The 14,476-nt window shown below is 54.6% G+C and overlaps 6 protein-coding genes across 6 annotated transcripts; 2 read left to right on the top strand and 4 right to left on the bottom strand.

Annotated features, from left to right (window-relative positions):
* Nucleotides 1-34: 34 nt before the first annotated feature.
* BDY24DRAFT_382098 (uncharacterized protein) lies at nucleotides 35-963 on the bottom strand. Its single transcript, XM_076639451.1, has 5 exons — nucleotides 788-963; nucleotides 569-616; nucleotides 439-495; nucleotides 344-375; nucleotides 35-251 (listed from the first exon to the last, which is right to left on the bottom strand). The coding sequence occupies exons 1-5, from the start codon at nucleotides 941-943 to the stop codon at nucleotides 53-55; spliced, it is 492 nt and encodes a 163-aa protein (XP_076498918.1). The 5' UTR covers nucleotides 944-963; the 3' UTR covers nucleotides 35-52.
* Nucleotides 964-967: 4 nt separating this feature from the next.
* On the top strand, nucleotides 968-2,291 carry BDY24DRAFT_382096 (uncharacterized protein). Its single transcript, XM_076639450.1, has 2 exons — nucleotides 968-1,602; nucleotides 1,668-2,291. The coding sequence occupies exons 1-2, from the start codon at nucleotides 1,169-1,171 to the stop codon at nucleotides 2,137-2,139; spliced, it is 906 nt and encodes a 301-aa protein (XP_076498917.1). The 5' UTR covers nucleotides 968-1,168; the 3' UTR covers nucleotides 2,140-2,291.
* Nucleotides 2,292-2,527: 236 nt separating this feature from the next.
* BDY24DRAFT_413318 (putative eukaryotic translation initiation factor 3 subunit 11) lies at nucleotides 2,528-4,071 on the top strand (the record flags this gene model as incomplete). Its single annotated transcript, XM_076643170.1, has 6 exons — nucleotides 2,528-2,642; nucleotides 2,816-2,918; nucleotides 3,148-3,268; nucleotides 3,411-3,561; nucleotides 3,680-3,946; nucleotides 4,037-4,071. 6 exons carry the CDS (start codon nucleotides 2,528-2,530, stop codon nucleotides 4,069-4,071), a joined length of 792 nt encoding a protein of 263 aa, XP_076498916.1.
* Nucleotides 4,072-4,529: 458 nt separating this feature from the next.
* Nucleotides 4,530-7,908, bottom strand: BDY24DRAFT_413317 (uncharacterized protein; the record flags this gene model as incomplete). Its single annotated transcript, XM_076643169.1, has 4 exons — nucleotides 4,530-6,936; nucleotides 7,022-7,527; nucleotides 7,624-7,793; nucleotides 7,860-7,908. The coding sequence occupies 4 exons, from the start codon at nucleotides 7,906-7,908 to the stop codon at nucleotides 4,530-4,532; spliced, it is 3,132 nt and encodes a 1,043-aa protein (XP_076498915.1).
* Nucleotides 7,909-7,966: 58 nt separating this feature from the next.
* BDY24DRAFT_382082 (uncharacterized protein) lies at nucleotides 7,967-9,668 on the bottom strand. Its single transcript, XM_076639449.1, has 9 exons — nucleotides 9,525-9,668; nucleotides 9,353-9,415; nucleotides 9,158-9,276; nucleotides 9,006-9,086; nucleotides 8,846-8,904; nucleotides 8,685-8,713; nucleotides 8,563-8,607; nucleotides 8,337-8,481; nucleotides 7,967-8,250 (listed from the first exon to the last, which is right to left on the bottom strand). Exons 1-9 carry the CDS (start codon nucleotides 9,527-9,529, stop codon nucleotides 8,218-8,220), a joined length of 579 nt encoding a protein of 192 aa, XP_076498914.1. The 5' UTR covers nucleotides 9,530-9,668; the 3' UTR covers nucleotides 7,967-8,217.
* Nucleotides 9,669-9,982: 314 nt separating this feature from the next.
* BDY24DRAFT_338125 (Mechanosensitive ion channel-domain-containing protein) lies at nucleotides 9,983-13,715 on the bottom strand (the record flags this gene model as incomplete). The annotated part of the gene is made up of 16 exons (XM_076637314.1): nucleotides 9,983-10,327; nucleotides 10,408-10,500; nucleotides 10,572-10,662; nucleotides 10,739-10,879; nucleotides 10,944-11,000; nucleotides 11,087-11,161; nucleotides 11,242-11,516; nucleotides 11,674-11,786; nucleotides 11,887-12,159; nucleotides 12,400-12,452; nucleotides 12,539-12,612; nucleotides 12,704-12,835; nucleotides 12,912-12,970; nucleotides 13,047-13,123; nucleotides 13,205-13,309; nucleotides 13,411-13,715. The coding sequence occupies 16 exons, from the start codon at nucleotides 13,713-13,715 to the stop codon at nucleotides 9,983-9,985; spliced, it is 2,268 nt and encodes a 755-aa protein (XP_076498913.1).
* Nucleotides 13,716-14,476: the final 761 nt, after the last annotated feature.

Genomic DNA, 14,476 nt, shown 5'->3' with positions numbered 1-14,476 from the left:
ATCTCTAAATCGCGTTCCTTCGACACCCTAGCCCAGCCTTCACACCGACCTCTCAACAAAACGACCTAGGAAAACCTTCCACACTGCGCTTTCCCTTTCCCCTGTCCCAGGGAAGGGCGGAGCTCGAGTCGATCCGCCGCTCTTCCTTTGTTCCCCCAACCACCACTCCCTCCCTTCCCTCCCTTCTAAAACCATGCATACCGCTCTGTATGCCCTTCTCGGTCTCACCCCGGAAGCTACCAAGGCTCAGAGTACGTCCCTGTCTTCCCTGATACGTTTGGAGAGAAGATGAAACGGAAGACTGACCTGTTTTTCGTCTTCCTTCACCTCGGCGTCTCTTCAGTTCGCAAAGCTTACCTTCTTAAAGCTCTGAAGGTGAGGAATCTGGACTCTCGTGCGAGGGAAAGCACCAAAACTGACGTTTTTCTTCTCTTCCAGACTCATCCTGATCGCAAAACGAACTCCAGCGAAACAGAGGTCGAAGAGTTCAAGAGTGTTAGTCGTCATTCCTCTTTCATTCCCCTCGCCTTGCTCCAACGCTGAAGCCTTCTCTGCTTGGTTTTCCCAGATGAAGCAAGCCTACGAGACTCTCTACGACGACGACAAACGGCGAGAGGTGAGCTCGATTGTCTTTCTCAGGTCGTCTGCCCGTCTCTTCTGGAGGAGGGGGCGGAGCTGCTGTCGCACGACCTTCTTCGGCCTTGTGCGACTTTTATCGGGAAAACCTTCCCACTGTCTGCTGTCGACATGGCTGACTTTTTTTTTCCGTCTTCCTCGTTCTCTCCAGTACGACACTCGAACTCCCACTCCTCCTCTTCAATCCTCTTTCCCCCGCTCTCGACCTCAGCCCCATCGCTCGAACGCCAGCACTGGAGATCCTTCCTCTCACCAACCTCCCCTCTCTCGATCTCAAAGAACGACCTTCGGCCCCTCTCCTCGACATAGCAGCTACCCCTACCCCCCTTCTCCTCACGGATCAGACTCTTCCGACGAGCACGACGCGAGCCTGAGCGACTCGGAATCGACTCTTTCGGAACCGGAGGAAGAACTTCCCCATCACTTCCGGTCGAGTCACTACTCCCAACACCACTCTCATCCTCATCGCTGGACGGACGATGGAGATTTCCACGACTACGTTGACGGGGAGGAAGATTCCGTTAGTTTGGCGATGAAGGAGGCAGAATGGGCTGAACAGGATCGTAGGGAGAACGCGAAGAGGGAGTCGATCCGGGAGGAGCTGAGGAACGGAGGTGCTCACGGAAGGGTTGGAACATCAAGACCTTCGTCTCCGGTTCGAGAAGGAGGACGACCGCGACCTTCGACACTCCCTCGATCGAGATCCTACGCGTCTCCTCCCTACGGCTCATCTCGAACCTCCTCCCCTCCCTCCTCCCCTTTCCACGACGACGACGAGTATCGCTCCTCTCGAGACGATAGGAGGACCAGGTCGTATCCTTCAGCCGAGGAAGGGAGGAGGGAGAGAGTGGCTGGAAGTAGGGCGAGACCCTCGTCGCCGGAACGAGAACGCGTCGAGTCGAGAGGACCGAGACCTGGAGGGTTCGCTCAGGACCCTAGGATGAGAAGGAAACCCTCGTACGACTAGTGAGTATATTTTTCTCCTTTCTCGAATGTGAGATTTGCAACTGATTCCTTCCTCTGTCGTTCAGTATTCCATCGCCTCCTCCAATGCCTCCAACTCGACCTCTCTCCTCTTCCAACTTCAACCGAACCCTTCCTCCTTCGCCCAACTACACCCATCTTCGACCTAAACATCTTCCACCTCTTCCACCTCTCTCACCTCCTCAAAACACTCGCTCGAGACCTATCGCAAGCTGGAAGGCCGTCGACTACTCTCCGTCGCCAAAAGGGTTCTCCGTTTGTCATCTCGCTCTCCCTCCCTCTTCTTCTCTCCTTTCGCTGACCATTTTTTTTTTCATTCATTCATCTCAGCAGGGCCCACCTCCGACCTCGTACTTCCCTATTCCTCCTAACTCTCGTCAAGCCCGAGCGTCGACCTCGCCTTTCCCTACTCGTCCTCAGTTGATCATCGCTTCTCCTCGATCCAACTCGTCCCCGATGCCTCCTCGAATGAACGTCGGAAGGACGAGGAGTGGAGAGATGATGGCTAGGAGAAGATGATTGCCGTTCTGCCTTCCATCCATTGTAGTAGTAGATCGACCTCCTCTCTTGGTTTTCTTCGTCTCCGTCGCTGTCTCTCCTCGGTCTCTTTTCTTCTTCTTTCCCCTACCTTTTGTACTTCTCCACACTCGAACTTTTCTTTTACTATGCACACTTCTTCCAGCAGAGCAGAGGGAGAAGAAAAATAAGGTGAAAGGCTGGACGAGATCTCGTCGTCAAGGACTTGCGATTTCGACGAACAAGGCGAGAAGAAAGTCGTCGAGCTCGTCTCTCCTCTCCTGCAACGTTCATCCTCTCTCCTACAGCAACCCCTCACCTTCATCCCTCCTTCTCCCCCATCTATCTTCCCTTCCCTCACCCTTCCACCCTTCGCTCGCTTCAAAAAACAATGCCTTCCGTCGCCTCGAAGGAGCCTTCTGTGTCTCTTTACCCAACCTCGACGGCCGAGTGGGTCACCCCCGTGGATCGTCCAGAGATGATTGGAGATTTGATTGCTGGTGTTGGTTAGTACCGCATCTTTTCTATACTTCTGCTTCTTCAGCCTTCAATGGAACGTTGCCGTTGAGAGGAGACGGCGAAGGAGAAAGAGGGTCTCTGCGAGCTCTTGTTCTTCGCTCAAAAGAGAGAGCTCACCTCCTTCTTTGCTTGTTCTGGCTTTGGTTTCCCTGTTTCGCAGATCGATACAACCCCGCGAACCTCAACATCCTCGAGGACTACCTTTACGATCAGGTTCGACGAGGAACCTACGACCCCATGTCCAACCTCGCCACTTTGAAGCTGTAAGTTCAACGAACCTCCTTCCCTCCGCTTTCTTCCCTCCTTCAAGCCCTCGGTATTCGCTTCCACCTCTGTCTACAGCATCTGAGCCTTGACTGGCTCAGATGGTGGTGGATGAGCTGGAAGAGCTGCTGGAGACCAGAGGAAGGAAGGGAAGGAACATCGAGCTGAGCTGACCTTTTTCGCTTCTCCTTCCCTCCCTTCCTTCCTCCCTTCGCTTCGCCTGTATAGCTACCAATTCAACCCTCTCCTCATCAACCCCGACGTCATTGTTCAGCTCCTTCTCAAGGCTCTCCTCGCTACCCCTGGCCCCGACTTCGGACTCGCCATGGCCATCATTGGAGACCGAGCTGTGAGTTTCGACGTTCAGCCTTCGCCTTCCCTCCTTCGTCTTCGCGTTCCTGCTCTCGCCTTGGGGCGCTTTGGTCTCCTCCATGAGCCATGCAAAACTCGAGCTGATTATGCCTTTGTATCCTTTGTTTCGCACGGCTCAGAACACCCTTCCCACGAACGAGGACGACGAGGACTTCGATCCCAAGATCTCGCTTCTCCTCCCCTTCCTCTCCAACCTCCACAACCTCCTCCGAACATGCCAGTACTCCGCTTTCTGGGCTCTGCTGAACGGATCTGATGAGGCTGCTACTGGTTAGTCCAAGTTCTTCCTTTCATCTCGTCTCCACCTCGTCCCTTCAAGACCCCTTGCTCACCTCACCTCTCCCTTTTTCGTCCTCCTCCGTTCCCCACCTGCCTGCCTCCTCAACAGTCCTTCGTCAAAACCACCTCGCCGAGCACCCTCTCTTCGCCCCTCTTGTCCGAACCCTCGTCGTCTCCCGAGCCATCGCCTCCACCCACCAGCGAATCTCTGTCGGACTCTGCTCCAAGTGGTTCGACCTCAAGTCCGAGGCTGAGCTCACCAAGTTCGTTACCGAGGAGCTGGGATGGAAGGTTGAGGCTGGGATTGTGGTCATCGAGGCGAACGAGGACAACGCTGTGAAGGGAAAGACGATCAGTGAGGTTGTGGAGTTGGGACGTGAGTCTTTCGAGTCCTTCGTGTTGGCCTTCTTTCCTGAAACGAACGTGAAACTGACGATTGCCTCGTGTTTCGGTTGGGTGTATGCAGAGCTGGTCAAGATCATCGCTGCCGGAGGAAACTAGAGGTGGTCTTAGAGCTGGGAAGGGAAGTCGGTTCGGTTTGGGTATCTTGACGAGTTGAACTCTTTCTTTTTCTCGAGCGAGGTGAGAAAGAAGCCATTGTTGAGTTGACGAGTTCGTCGTTCTCATCCTGGCCCGAGGGTCAACACAAGAGTCTCGTCGGGTGGTCAAAGGACAACGAGCAAACGAACTCAGCGTCGACGCGTCTTCGTTTTCTTTCCTTTCAGCCCCGCCCTCTCCTGAAGTAAAGTTCGACGACACCGATGAAAAAAACTGAATAAAGCGAAAGCAGAGATTACGACGGTACGAGAGAGCAAGAGAGATCAAGCTAGATGTAAAGCAGGGAGGAGCAAGGAGAGCAAAGCACAACACGAAAACAAAGGACGAAGCAAAAACGAGATCAAACGACTCGAAACACGAACTAGAAAAGACTACCAGATCAACTCCTCTCCTCTACAGCCCTATTCCTCCTCGACCGTCGAGCTCTCCATCGTCCCACCGAGCGTGCTCTCGCTCCCTCCGCAACCCAACCCTTCGAGGTTCCTCCCATCCTCCCGCTGCTCGTCGTTTCCTTCCTCCTCCATGTCCGCGTCCGCATCACCGTCCGAGGATCCTGAGGAGAGTGCTGGTAAGGAAGACCGGTTGGGAGGTGGTGGAAGTCCGAACCCGAAGGAGGTGTGGAAGGATGCTGGAGGAGACGAGGGAACGGGGGAGGAGTTGAAGAGGGAGGAGGGTTGAGCGTCGTCGGTGTTGCTTGCTTGGGAGGAACGAGACGGGAAGCGAGGTGCGGATGAGAGAGGAGGTGTTGTGTAGGATTTGGAGTTGGATTGGGTCGGAGATGAGGAAGCGGAGGGCTCATTTTCCTCCTCGTCGAAGGACGAACCTACGGGACCCTTCATCCTCCTCAACGCGCTCATCAAACCCTTCAACTCCAAGACGACATCTCCCATTCCAGCTCGTCCACCTGTGGCCCTCTCGACCTCCACTTCCGTAGCCTTCTCCTCTCTCTCCAGTCTCGCAAGTCGGATCCTCTCCTCCCTTGAAACTGTCGACTGAGGCCGCGAAGGAGCAGGACGCGTGGTTTCTCCAGCGAAGAGCTCCTCTCTTCCGACGGGAGGAAGTTGGGTTTCCTCGATGAGGTGAAGAGTAACGTCGTCTTCGGCATCCTCGAACTCGGGAGCGGTGGAGGATAGGAGAGGGTCGTCGCTCGTCGATGGGTCGAGTAGGCTGTTGAACGTCCGATCCGCGACCACTGCTGAACGAGGTTCCCTCCTTCCCCCTAGGAATTGATCCTTCAAAGTAGCCATCTCCTCCCTTCCTCTCTCCCATATTCTGACCATCCCACCGAGATCTTCCCTCAACCCTTCCCACCTGTCCTCCCAGTCCGAATCGTCCTCGTCCGCCTCGTTCAACTTCGCAGCGAACTTCACCACCTCCTCCTCCAACGACCCCACCCATTCTCGCCTCTGCTGAGACTTCGACTTGCTCCGAGGAGCCCAACCGTCTCCCTCAGCCCCTCCTCCAAGCTTCGATAGACTAATCTCCCTCGAGATCTCGATCCTCGCGTCTCTGAAGCCATCGAGCAACGAGAGAACGAGACCTCGAACGTCCTCCCAGTAGTCCGACGACGTTTCCCGACGAAGAGCGAGGAGGGAGACGAGGGTATGTCGACGACGAGTGTGGAGGGTGAGAAAGGTCGAGAGGAGATGAGGGTGAGAGAGGGGAGATGGTTCGGAGGAGACGTCCTCTTCTTCGTCTTCTTCGGAGAGGAGGTAGGGAGATCGAGAGGGAGAGTCGAGGAACGGCGAGGAGATGGACGAGTTGTAGGAGGGTCGATGAATGAGTGAGGTGGGTCGGCTTCGTCTTGTGGACAGAGGAAGAGGATGGGAGGTCGTTCTAGCCAACGGGCTGCTCGCCGGGTGAAGATTCTCCCTCGTCGTCGCGTCCTTTCCCGCTCTCGTTGTTCCGTCCTCCATTCCAGACTCGGACTCCCATTCGGACTCCGATTCGACCAAGGGACGAGGCTGAGATGGGAGGGTAGTCCTTCGAGTCCTCGTTCGTGATGGCGAATACTGGGAGGAGGGAGAAGGTGGACCGATGGCGAGGGAGGAAGGTGAGCCTCGAGGTTTCCGTGAAGGCGAGTCGGTGGCGGATTGAGGGACGTAGAGGAGGCCTTGGTGAGAGAGCCGTTTGCGAGATTGGGACATGGAGTTGGAGGGTTCGAAGTTGAGGGAGGGAGCTCGACGGAGCGAAGAAGAGGGCGGCGAACATGGGGGAGAGAAGGACGACTCGGCGAGGAGGGAGGGAAGGAGAGCTGGTGGTTGAGTCGAACCTCCTCCGTTCGGTGTAAGGCTCGAGAAGTTGGGAGAAGGAGGAGATCGAAGGCCTTGAGGTGTTCCTCTCGTCGACGAAGGCGTCCAGGTTTGACGTTTGCTCGTTCGAGGAGTTCGAGGAGGCAGGGCCGTGAACTTGACGGGCGGCAACGATTCTCCTGATTCTCCGTCTCCTCCTGATGATATCGTGCTCGTTCCGCTGGGCTCCCTCGACCTCGGTGGAGAGACGAATCTGGTGAGGTTCGGACGAATGGGAGCGGACATCCTCTTAGCATGCGGGCTGCTGGCGAAGGGTCGAAGGCCTGAGGAGGTGACGGACGTGGTAGGAGAGGGAGGAGGTTGGGAGTTGTTGGAGGTGGCGAGGCCGTACATGCTTGAGAGGATGGAGAGTTCAAGGATGGAGGCCAGAGGTAAGAGGGCTTGGGTGGTGGTGTTGGAGAGGTTTGTGAGGGAGATGAGTTGGGAAAGGAGGGTTTGGCGAAGAGGAGAGAGGGGAAGGGAGAGGAGAAGGTCCGTCTGAGCTGTCGAGGAAGACCTGCGAGAGCAACGAAGAGGAAACAAGAGGTCAGAAAACGCTTCCTTTTAACCTGATCATGTGTATGAGGAACAGAAAAACTCACGAGCTCGGCTCCGTGCTGCTGATTCTCGCCAACGCTGCGTTCACCGTTCGATCGAACCCTTCGGCTTCCAACACCAGCTCCTTCAAGCTCTCTACCGCTTCCCTCTGCGAGTTGGATCCCTTCCCTCCCGCCGTATCCTCCTCTTCCTTCCCGACACGAGAGCTTGATGGAGCGACCTTGACGAGGAGGGACAGGGCGAGCGCCAGCAGAGCGAGAGGGAGGAAGAGGAGCGAGCGCCAGAGCGACGGTATCGGTAGGAGGAGGGAGATAAGAGGTAGGCAACCGAAAAGGACGAGTTTGTGAGGATTGGGAGGTTCTGATTCCATCGAGGAGGGAGCGGTATCGAGGGAGGAAGAGGCAGGAGGAGCATCGGCTGGCTCCGTCTCGAGCTCGGTCGCTCTGGGAAGGGTTGAGTCGAGGAGGGAGGAGGAGCAGATGATGTACTTGTAGCGATCTGTTAAGGAAGTCCTCCTGGGCGTGATGGGGGAGAGGCCGAGAAGGTTGATCTAGTAGAGGAAGAGGGAGAAGGAGGTTCAGTTTCGACTTCCACGCTTCTCTTGTACTCCTTCCTCCCTCCTTCTTCACATCTCGCTGAGACTCACGAGATCTGGCGGAAGCAACGCCAGTATCCTCCAACAAATCTCCTCCCATAGCTTAGGATCCAGAGCTAACTTGAACTCTGCAGGAGACCCCCATCCTCCAGGAGCAGAAGCTTCGACTTCACCGACCTCTTCGACTCTTGCGAGCTCGGTTTCTTCGACGATATCTGACTCTGTAGAACGAAAGACAGAGGTCAGTCTTCTCGTTCTGGAATCGTAAGATAGGAGAAGGGACTCACCTTTCAGATAATCATCGAGAGGAGAGCCTTTATAGACGATGGAACTCATAGAGCTTATCGTGGTTTGAAGGAGGAGAGGAGGGAGCTTGAAGCCGTCGTGTTGTTTTTCCAACGTCTCGTTTTCTTTTCTCCGACTCAAAGACTAAATTTCGTCTAGTAAGAGATTAATCGAAAGGTGTGTAGGCTAGAGCCGAATCAAACGGAATACAGCGAGAAAAAGGATACTCTGAAGGGAGGGTCGCGACGTAGGAGAAACAAAGGGAAGGGGCGAGGGAGCGAGGGAGGGAAAGGATGGACGACGCGATGGAGTTGTAGCTAGCGTATGGTGTAGAGAAGAGCAGCCGAAGATCTGCAATCCTTAGACGGCGTTGGCAGCTCCTCCGTTCTTGTTCTGCTCGAACCAAACACAAATGAAGGAGAGAAGAGTCAGTGAAGGAACAATGATCGCGACGCGTCTCGAAAGGAAGTTGAACGAACAGCGGCTTTCTCCTCTGCAACCTGGAGAGCGCTCTGAGGAGGGCAAAGGCTGTCGACGGGGACGTTCCATCCTATCTCTCGGTTGGTCCAGGGCAGGGTCTGGTGCTTCCTGGCGAGAAGAGCGGCGCAGATGGCGTAAAACGAGCTGGAGAAGCGAGAACGAAGGAAAACAACGACGTCAGCGTTGCGGAGGTAGGGAAGAGAATCGTGTAGGGAAGAGGCTCACAAGAGGATAAAGTCGACCCAGGTGAAGGCGATGAGAGCTTTGAACCTGCGAAAGAGCAGCGGCGAGAAGAAGTCAGCTCGAAGCGCGTCGACGATCTAGCAGGTTAATTCTGGACGACTCACCTTCCTCGACATCCCTCGGGGAAGACGCCCTGTTGATTCAAGAAAAGAAAGAGAGGATCAGCTTGAGCTTATGGGAATGGAGGCTGAGCTCGAGGGACTTGAAGGTCGAGAACGACGAAGTCGAGTTTCTAGGAGAAACAGACGGGCGACGAGAAACTCACAGAGTCGGGGCAGTTGTTGGGAGCTTCCCATCGTCTAACACAGTAAGAGACAGCGAGGGCTGAGGTGAATCAACGTTGGGGAGGAAAGAAAGGAGCTGATCAGCTTCGAGCCGTCTCGTCTCGTCTCGTCGAAGTCCGACCTTCGTTTCTTCGGACTCACCGAAAACCCAGCAGAGGAGAGCCCCAATGTATAGGAGAGTGTTCTTAGCCTTGAAGAGAGGCCTGTTTCCAAGGCAGATCACTTCGAGAAAGGGAAGGACGGACGTCAGCTTCGACTCCGACCTCTTAAAATATTGAAGCTCAACAACGCACGTCCGAGGAAGAAAAGGTTTGCGAGGACACCGAAAACCAGCGTGGCTGGGTCTATCTTGTTGTAGTCACTGTTGAACGCGGTGTTCCTTCGGATGTTGATCGCGGCGAGCACCCAGGTCCTGAAGGGAGGGAAGATGGATGAGAGGTCAGGAAGACTAGGGTGAGAGAGGTGATCAGAACTGAAAATTGACTCACGCGAAAGACATGACTGTCGACAACAAGCCGAAGAGGAAGAGGCCGAGATGAAGAGATTCAGTTCTTAAGAAAGAGAGAAAAGAAAAGGAAGGGAGGGAGGAATGACCGTCAGCCCTGAGCTCGAGTGGGGGAAGGTGAGAGACGCGACGTTTTCAAGCTGATCTCGACTCACGACATGGCTTTGTTGTTGCTGTGTAGATAGAAGGGAAGGTGAGAGGTAGGTGCGAGCGAGATGATGGGAGTCAGAAGTAGAACAGGACGACCTTCTCGAAAACTTATGGAGGGAGGTTCGGAGCAACGTCATCCTCCACTCTTCCGTCCGTCTTCTCGCCAAACGAAGGTCAGCATTTTTTTGACAACGAGAACCTCGGTTTTCTCCCATTGAAGAACTGAAGAGCGAGACAGAGAGAGAAGATTCTAGATCGGATAGAGCAAAAGAGCAAAACGTTAAACGAGCGAGAATCCATGCGAGGGTGCAGAAGAAGAGTCGGAAACGACTGAGGAGACGACGAGGTATGTATGCAAAAGACGAGTGGGAGGTGGAGGGAAGGGGGCTTATCGACCCGTTCCGGTGTTGACGGAGAGAGAAGGGCGACCACTGGGAAGGAGAGAGTAAAAACAAAGCGAGCGTCAGAACGCGGCTCGGGGATCTCGAACCAAAAACAAGAAAAGGAAGGACGAAGACGACTCACGCGCTAGAGGGGTTGAGATGTCCTGAACTAGAGTAAGGTCCTCCTGATCCAGCGTTTCCGAACTCGAGGGCTCCAGGAGGAAGGGCTGGAGAGACAGGAAAACGGTCAGAAATCGGCAGTCGGCGCGTCGGAGGGAAGGTCGTTGAAACTCACGTCGCATTCCACCAAACCCATCGTCGATCCCCGAAGGCCAGATGACGGGTTGGACAGGCAAGGAGTAGGTGACTTCGAGCTCCTCGAGGAAGCCTTTGAGGGCTTTCATGAAGGCCGTTCGTCGTCCCCACTGTTCGTCGAAGAAAACAAAGGAAACGGTCAGCTCGAGCTCGGAGAATTCAACGACTCGGGCCAGAAGGTTTTACTCACACGTCCTCCCCAATCCTGCCAGTTGTTCCTGTGTTCGATCGCGATGTTGATAGCGATAGCGTTCTGCTTGGTGATGCTGTCGATATCGAGTTGCTTTTGAGAGGGATGAACGAAAGGAGGTCAGTTCTCGGCGATCTGTTTCTCAGCAGTCTCTTTGGACTCACCATTCCTCCTCCCCACTCTCGAGAGTTCTCAGTCAGGTAAGCCTTCACTCGAGTCTTGAGATCTTCGATAACGTCCAGAGGAGTGTCGTAGCTTGGGGAGAAGAGGAACAGAGTCGGGCGAGTCAGTTCTAGACGCTCGTTCTCGAAGAAAATGCACGGGGACCTACGAGATTTGGATCGATGTAACTTCCCACATGGCTCGAGACCGACGAATGTTGTGAATGAGCTTCGAGGTAGCGAGGAGAGCGTTGGGAGCGATGATCTCTTGTCCATCTACCCTTCGGAAGGTTGTCGACACGAGTCCGAACCTAGAGCGATGGCGATGGCGGTCAGCAGATATCATCGGAGAATAGAGAGAAAGGATGGACTCACTCTTTAACGAAGAGCCAGTCTTCGTCGATCAAGACGAGATCTCCAACGTCGAAGGCGCTGAGGGACGGGGAAGGAAAGAGGAGTTGAGGTCAGCCAAACTGACAGGAAATCGAAATAAGAACACGATGAAAGGGAAGACTCACTGAGTAGCAAAGATAAAGATGAGACTCTCGAAGAGAGTCTTGGCACTGTTGGCGAAGATGAACGAGAATCCGAGGCTGCGAGACGAGAAGGATGGAGGGAAGAAAGTGTCAACGATGCGTCGACGTTGCTTCCCTCGACGACTGAAGGGACGTACACGATGGTGGAGAGGGGAACCAGGGAAGCGACCGTTGATGATCGATTGAAAATCAACATTGCTGCGAACACAAAGATGATCACTCCAACTCCGAGCAGAACACCATCCAGTTTCGAGATGGCCGACGACATGTCTGCGAGAGAAGCCGTGAGCGACTTCCTCTCTCGGTAGATCCTCTGAACGGCACTCCTCATCTCCCGCTTGGAAACGTCTCCGTTGTCGTCCGAGTCGAAGTGTCGGAAAGCAGATTTGGCGTCTTCCATGTTGCGGAAGTACTGGTTCGAAGTAAAACGGACGAGCGAACGGAAGGGGACGAGGAGAGTCAGTCGAGGTGTTTTTGGTCAGTTGACTTGCTCTGAGGAGGGAAAGAAAGAGACAAATGGAAAAGGGAGGCGAAGAAAAAAAGGGAAAGAAATAAAAAGAGGCACGAACAGGCAAGAAATCCTCGACGATCAACACTCGTTCCCCGTCGACGTCTCCCGTCCTCTCCTTCTCCAGATTGGCAAACAGTTTCCTGGCGAGTTGACGAGCAGACGATAGCGATCCTGAAACCCATCACAGCCGCATCCAAACCGATATGTCAGCCTCCCGATCTCGTTCAAGAGAACAAGAACACCGACGACGCGTCGTCTCGATTCGACTCACCGATCTCCGGCCCTTTCCCAAACATCCCCTTGTTCGCAAACTCCTTCAAACTCTTCCCTAGCCCGCCCACCATCTTGGCTGCAACATTCTTTTTCTTCTTCTGAGTCTCCTCCCTCTTCTCCTCCCTCCTCTCCTCTCGCCTCCTTCTGATCCCAAACCGACTTCTCCTCTTCTTCCCTTCCTCGGTGTTCACTCCACCCTCAGGACCCTTCTCGTTCACGAGTGGAGAGGGAGTCCCAGGAGCGTAGCCGTAGTCGGCGACGTGGTCGGGTGCTGGGGAGCCTGCTCGGGAGGGAGGACGGGAGTGGGAGGGAGTGTTGGTGTTGGAGGCGGAAGCGGAGTGGGATTTGTTGCGGTTGTGGTGGTAACCGTGGTGGGCTGGTCGAGCGTAAATTCGAGGCACGGAATTGGAAAGCTTGTCTGTTGTGGGAAGAGAGGGAAGGAAGCAGAGGGAGGGGTCAGTTCTGATCCAAGAACGCGAAAAGAGAGACGCGTCGAGGGGGGTTGACGAACCGAGAGCTCGAAGAGCGCTGTGGTTCTCCTCGAGACGATCTTTGAGACTCGTACTAAATTTCGAAGCATGTATCAAACGGTCAGTCAGCCGAGGGAAATACGAAGCCAAGAGAGAGAGGAGAAAGAAGACGAGACTCACGCATGGAATCCGATCGCAACGAGCTGCAAGAAGAACTTCTCGACCAGCAAGATGAGCGAGGCAGCAAAAAGAGCCTAGAGCACAATTATGTCAACATCGAGAGGTCAGTTTTAACGAGAAGATATCGGGGAGCGGATTGAAGCGGAGAAGAAGAGGGAAACGAACCATCATGACTCGATTGATGTAAACCCAGTAGTTCCCAGGAGGGCGGATAGCTGCTCGAACGACGGAGAGTACGACCCAGGCAAAGACGACTTGAAGAAGGAGCTTGACCCAGCCGAGAATCGAGATGAGGAGCTGTGAGAAGAGGAGAGGGAAGGGTCGAGCGTCAGTTTCGACGAGACGAGGAATAGAGAGGGCGTTGAAGACGAACCTCGACGTAAGACTTGATTTTTTCAGGTACTCGACCCATCGAATAAAGAATGATGATGACTGGAGAAAGAGAGAAAGCGAGGCGATGGTCAGCGGCGTTGAAAGAGAGAGAAGAGAGACTGGGAAAGCGACTCACTGAACAGGTTTGGCAAGAAATCCACAATGACGGAAGTTACACATCCTACGGCCCAGCCAACACAGAGGAAGAGGGACCTGCAACCCAACGAGAACAAGAATCACGGGTCAGCTTCGAGCTCTCCTGCGAGAAACGAGCGACGAGAGAGACAAACTCACCAAGCTTGGACCTCAGGCTTCGCAGGATTCCCCTTGTACTCCGACGTAACCACCACGAACGGAACAATAGCGACTCCACATCCGAACATAGCCACGAGGATGGTCCTTCAAAAGAGCAATGCGGACGAAAGTGAGCTTGACTCGTTCTCGTCTCTCCTCTCCCTCCCTTCCTCGCCTCCCCTCTCGAACCCATGTCTTTCACTCACCTAAACCACCTCGACAAACTCATCAGCCAAAGATAGACTCTCCTCCCTCTCTTGGCTCTATGTTTCCCTCTGACCATGCCCGTCGCGTCCTCCTGCTCCTTCTCCAACGCGTCGTCCTCATCCCAATCGAACTCGTCCTCCGAGTCCGTAGCGGTTAATCCATCGTCGCTGCTCTCGGCGATGCTAGCTCCGTCGGCGGATCCAGAGTTCAAAGGCTGCTGGTAGGCTGGACGCGGAGGTTGGAAGTCTTCCGTGTCGTCGTTGAGGTGCTCCTTGGTTCCTCCATGAGAGGTGAAGTCTTGCATTTGGTACTGCTGATCGTCGGCTTGACGTTGTTCATAGGAGTGGGTGTGCGACTGGGAGGAGACAGAGGAGTAGGAAGTCTCTTTGCGAGTGTTTTTGGGCGGAGGGGAAGAGTATCGCTTGGTGTTGGTGTTTGACAGAGGAGGCGAGGGAGGTTGGTTGGCGAAGGAAGGGATCGTTTGACGAGGAGGAGAAGCAGAAGAAGAGAACAACGTTCGATCTGAATCCATCGTTCGCTGAGCTTGAGACTTGTCGAAAGGGAGGTCCGTGGACATGGTGCCTCGTAGTAGCCGCGGTTCGGCGGAGGAGGGAGGAGGTCGAGCTGAGTTTTTGGGGTGCTGAACGAGGGAGGGGTTGAGGGAGAGATCTGTGCGCAAATGGCAATATGAATACGAGAAGAATCAGGTCAAGGAAGAGATATACGAGTCAACAAGATCTTCAGCACTTGAGGTGGCGATCTGCTGGCGAGGCGAGAGGAAGGGAGGAAGGGGAAGGGAAGGAAGAGACGAAGCTCATCCCTCTGTCCGACCTCGACTCTTCTCTCTTTCTTTTCTACTCTTCGTCCTCGCCTCCCCTCGCCTTCTCCTCCAAGATAAAGCACCGCCCACCACCCTCTCCATCTCCTGACCATCTCCCCATCGCCTTCCCTTCCTTCCAGTCTGAACAACAGCCAAACGCTCGACGATCCTCCTCCTGCGCTGTCCTTCGTTCTTGCCCTTGGCCGCTCTCCCTCCTCCTGCTCCTCCCTCCCTCCCTCTACAGC

The sequence above is a fragment of the Mrakia frigida genome, assembly GCF_051309035.1.
Source record: "Mrakia frigida strain ATCC 22029 unplaced genomic scaffold BDY24scaffold_7, whole genome shotgun sequence".
Taxonomy (NCBI): domain Eukaryota; kingdom Fungi; phylum Basidiomycota; class Tremellomycetes; order Cystofilobasidiales; family Mrakiaceae; genus Mrakia; species Mrakia frigida.
This window is presented reverse-complemented; position numbering and strand designations above follow the sequence as displayed.

Excerpts from the sequence above, each read along its gene's own strand:
- BDY24DRAFT_382096 (XM_076639450.1), top strand. The coding sequence starts at position 1,169 with ATGAAGGAGGCAGAATGGGCTGAACAGGATCGTAGGGAGAACGCGAAG. Across the intron at positions 1,603-1,667 it reads AGGAAACCCTCGTACGACTA|TATTCCATCGCCTCCTCCAA; the intron begins GTGAGTATATTT and ends TCTGTCGTTCAG.
- BDY24DRAFT_382098 (XM_076639451.1), bottom strand. The coding sequence starts at position 943 with ATGTCGAGGAGAGGGGCCGAAGGTCGTTCTTTGAGATCGAGAGAGGGG. Across the intron at positions 496-568 it reads GTCTCGTAGGCTTGCTTCAT|ACTCTTGAACTCTTCGACCT; the intron begins CTGGGAAAACCA and ends ATGACGACTAAC. Across the intron at positions 376-438 it reads GTTTTGCGATCAGGATGAGT|CTTCAGAGCTTTAAGAAGGT; the intron begins CTGGAAGAGAAG and ends CAGATTCCTCAC.
- BDY24DRAFT_382082 (XM_076639449.1), bottom strand. Across the intron at positions 9,277-9,352 it reads TCGACAGTCATGTCTTTCGC|GACCTGGGTGCTCGCCGCGA; the intron begins GTGAGTCAATTT and ends CCCTCCCTTCAG. Across the intron at positions 9,087-9,157 it reads AAACCTTTTCTTCCTCGGAC|TGATCTGCCTTGGAAACAGG; the intron begins GTGCGTTGTTGA and ends CCTTTCTCGAAG.